Source organism: Anoplopoma fimbria, chromosome 15 (assembly GCF_027596085.1).
Source record: "Anoplopoma fimbria isolate UVic2021 breed Golden Eagle Sablefish chromosome 15, Afim_UVic_2022, whole genome shotgun sequence".
Taxonomy (NCBI): domain Eukaryota; kingdom Metazoa; phylum Chordata; class Actinopteri; order Perciformes; family Anoplopomatidae; genus Anoplopoma; species Anoplopoma fimbria.
The window spans coordinates 2,872,731-2,876,649 of NC_072463.1; the positions used below are offsets into that span (position 1 = coordinate 2,872,731).

The 3,919-nt window shown below is 41.1% G+C and overlaps 1 gene segment (V, D, J or C); it reads left to right on the forward strand.

Moving 5' to 3' along the window:
- Window positions 1–543: 543 nt before the first annotated feature.
- LOC129103679 (T cell receptor beta variable 29-1-like) lies at window positions 544–1,045 on the forward strand. The segment is given in 2 exon segments: window positions 544–613; window positions 711–1,045. Coding segments are annotated over 2 exon segments (393 nt in total).
- The last annotated feature ends 2,874 nt before the right edge of the window (window positions 1,046–3,919 follow it).

Consider the following 3,919-nt stretch of genomic DNA (forward strand, 5'->3'; position numbering starts at 1 on the left):
AACCCTCTGTGATGCAGCCGGTTACACAAATTACCACATGAACAAGAAATAAACCGCATTGTGAATGACTGATATCAGACATCTGGCTCACCCTGACACAGCTGGATTCTTGTTTCATCCTTTAGGGGGCAGTGTTTCTCCACAGATCTTTTGATATGTGATGTTTTCTTTTTGGGAAACAATAAAATAATGAGAAATATTTTTTGCTGTCGACATTGAAGTTTTGATGAAGATAGTTAAATTGGTAAATATTGACATGCATCATTAGTGTTAATTAAGTTTTTTTTATAGTTGAAATTGAATTTAAAATATGTGCTCAATTCATAACAGAATTTATCAGACAAAGAATTACAACAAAGACACAGAGCGCTGTTAACATAACTGTTAGAATGATCTCATGTACTGTAGGGGGACCTCGAGGACCATAAATACTCCCAGCTACACAATGTGGAGGTCTGAACATCACACATGTGACACTCCCACCAGCTGCAGCAGTTTACATCTCTAACCACACTGACTCTACATTAGACCTGTACAGTCTCTGAGGGACAGAACATGGACGTCACTAAACATGGCCTCCTGAGCCTTTTAGTCCTTCTGCTCTGGAGAAAAGGTAACTACATTATAGCCTTTAACCTTTGCTGTAGAAAATCATGTTACATGCTCTACAGTTTGAAATGTAATGGTAATGGTGAATGGTTTACACACAGGTCTGATTGCTGGGGATGATGTCACCCAGACAGAAATACTGTGGAAAGATGAGCGAGACAATGCAACAATGAGCTGCAGCCACACTAAGGGCAGCGGCTACTTCCAGATGTACTGGTACAGACAGCGGCCTGGAGAAACAATGAAACTAGTCGTGTTCACAACAACAGTCAACAATGATCATGATTTTGGAAATTTCAGCAGAGAGAAATTTTCAGCCACCAAGCCTAACGCTGAGAGTGGGACGCTCACAGTGAAGAAGCTGCAGCCAGAAGATAAAGGCTTGTATTTCTGTGCTGTGAGTGAACACAGTGATACAGATGCACTCAACAGCTGAACAAAAACCTCAGTGCACTGTTAACATAACTGTTACAATCATCTCATGTACTGTAGGGGGACCTCGAGGACCACAAATACTCACAGCTACACTTTGATACAGGATCAGAACATTACAGAAGATATTGACGCTCAAACCTCCATCTCAGATGAGACTCCTTCAGAACATGAACATTATTAAAGAGGATCTCCTCATATTACTGCTAGATTTTTGGGGGATGAAAGGAAAAGTAGAGGTAAATAATGTCACTGCATTAAAGCGATATCTCTGGTCTTTTGAGTGGGGTTGTATGAGGTACTAATATATAGTCAGTGTATTACTGTAGACGACTGCACGGCCCAAGTTTGGAGAAAAAGACACGAGTACCAGAACAGCAGCAACACGTATTCTAGCCACGAAAACAAATAAATAAAAGTCATATGTTTAGAATATTTTCTCCAGTTTAAGGTAAAAAACATAATTTTACCTCACAGAACAGCAGGTATACCACTACCTTGGTGAAGCCTCATTAACCAAAGTCACACAAGAACACCAACAAACTAAACAATTGAGGCAGCAGAAGACCAGCAGTTCTGCAAGGTTTCTTTGTCAATGAAGTCCGGTGGCTTATGCGACAGCACAGATGATACAACAGCTTCAGTTCCTCATCGGAAACGGCTGACTCATGGCAAAGTAGACCTGTGAGAATATGTCTATGTGTCTGTGGTCAGTATGTTAAATATATAGTCAGACAGGCTCCCAAAGACTGCTGCACATGTGTCTGTAAATACCTGTGACATGGTACAATGCTTCATAATAGTAAAAACTTCAACTGACCTTCACTCACTGACACCTGCAGGATTTTCACACCTGCAGGGGGAGACAAACCTCAGCAAGTTAAACAGTCGCAGACTTCCCCCGTTTAAAGTACGATATCAACACAGTGCTCCACCCTGCTGATGAAGGAAAAAGCTCGTCCCCTGAGTGTGATAGTAACAGTAGCACTCATACAGGTGCTGAGCTGAAAGGAAAGCGAATAGTAGAGTCTCACATTTAAACTTCTTTATGATGTTTCTGGTCTTTGTATTTTGTTTCCTCCATCTGCCGGGGAATGAGGGTGAGTACACCAAACAGAGTAAAAGAACGTACAGCTAATAGTTTCAGTATTTAAAATAACATCTGCTCTCTTTCCACAGGTGCCTCTAATAACAGCAGTGTCATTCAAACACCTCCTTTCATCATTAAGAGAACTGGTGAATCGGTTGCCAGTGAGATCAACTGTGTAAACGACTTGAATTATGATTATGTTCTCTGGTACAAACAAGACGAACACAAAGCTCTAAAGTATCTTGGATATATGAATCTGAACCACCCATACCCCGAGGCCGACGTGAAAGGCAAAATCAGCTTTGGCGGAGATGCCCGTAAACATTCACACCTCACCATTTCTGATCTTTCATTAAATGACAGTGGAGTGTATTTCTGTGCAGCCAGTCAGCACAGTGCTGCAGATTCCCCTCAAGTCAATACAAAAACTCTGTCTGTCTGACAGACAAACAGCATGTTGAGTCTCTTGAACACCTGCAGCCGGCCGCCATCTTAACTGAGCATTTGAACATTTTATCAACTGTTTTGACACAATTGTGACCCCGTCTGAGGTCGTGTTTTAGGCCCAAAGCTCAACAATATAAAGCCGTCACAACCCTTAGATGTGCAGAATATAATGTTTGTAATGAACCATGTTAATGTACAACAAATGTTCGAAGAGGCAAAAATGAAATGTGTTTTTCACCGGTAATGTTTTTAAATGCAGGGGTTAAACAAGTATTTATGTTTCGTTTATGTGATCAGAAAAGACTGACTGGGGCTGTAATAAAATGATTAATATGAACAACAGATTGTCATTCACATTATTGGTTTATTCAATTAATGTAAAGTGAACACACTTATTATAAGGACAAAAGTAACTCATATGATAAAATACATAAACATGTGCTGCTTCCTCCCATTGAAGCCAAACTTCTGCTGTACTTCCAAAACACAAAGATAATACTCTGTATAATACTCCTGTATTGTTCCACCTGACCTCCAGGGTTCATCTCAGGTCTTTGTTATCTGCTTTCCTGTCATAAGGTGGCAGTACAGTATGTCTGTGGTGTGTAGTGGCAGTTCAGGTTCATGAAATATAACACCACCCGACAAAATAACATGTTTCCTGATGGGAGGGTCTACAGCAATATCCAGTAACCGCTGAATATACTGTGATGAGAACACAGAACCAATAACAAGATTGATCAGTCAGAGAACACAACAAGATGATCACCGTCTTCTGCATAGCCCTTAATGTCTTCATGGTTTCAGGTCATTTTCACATCTTAAACTCCTGTTGACGTTCCTTTACGTTAACATTTACGAGGACTCACTCATACCATGATTGTAAATATTTTTTGGTTGATGCTGTTTCCACAGGTTCCTCTCTCAGCGACCAAGTCCACCAGACTCCAGCTGATATGTACAACGAACCCGGAGAAAATGCCAAAATCAACTGCTCGCACAGTATCGACAACTACAATCAAATCCTCTGGTATAAACAATCCAGGGATAAAAAACTGCAGTTCCTGGGATACATGTTGGCAACTAGTGGAAAACCAGAAACTGGACTGGGAGTGAAGATAGAAGGGAGTGCAAATAAAGACCAAATCTGCACATTAACAGTTGAAGGACTGGCCCTGAACAGCAGTGCGGTGTACTTCTGTGCTGCTTGGTTACACAGTGCTACATATCACTGCTCCTCAGTACAAAAACCTCCTCATCACACATTCTTTGATCTCTGTGTTAAAGCTCACAGCCCCCTGCACCTGTGCTCATCCTCTCATAAGGCGGCAGTACATCTGA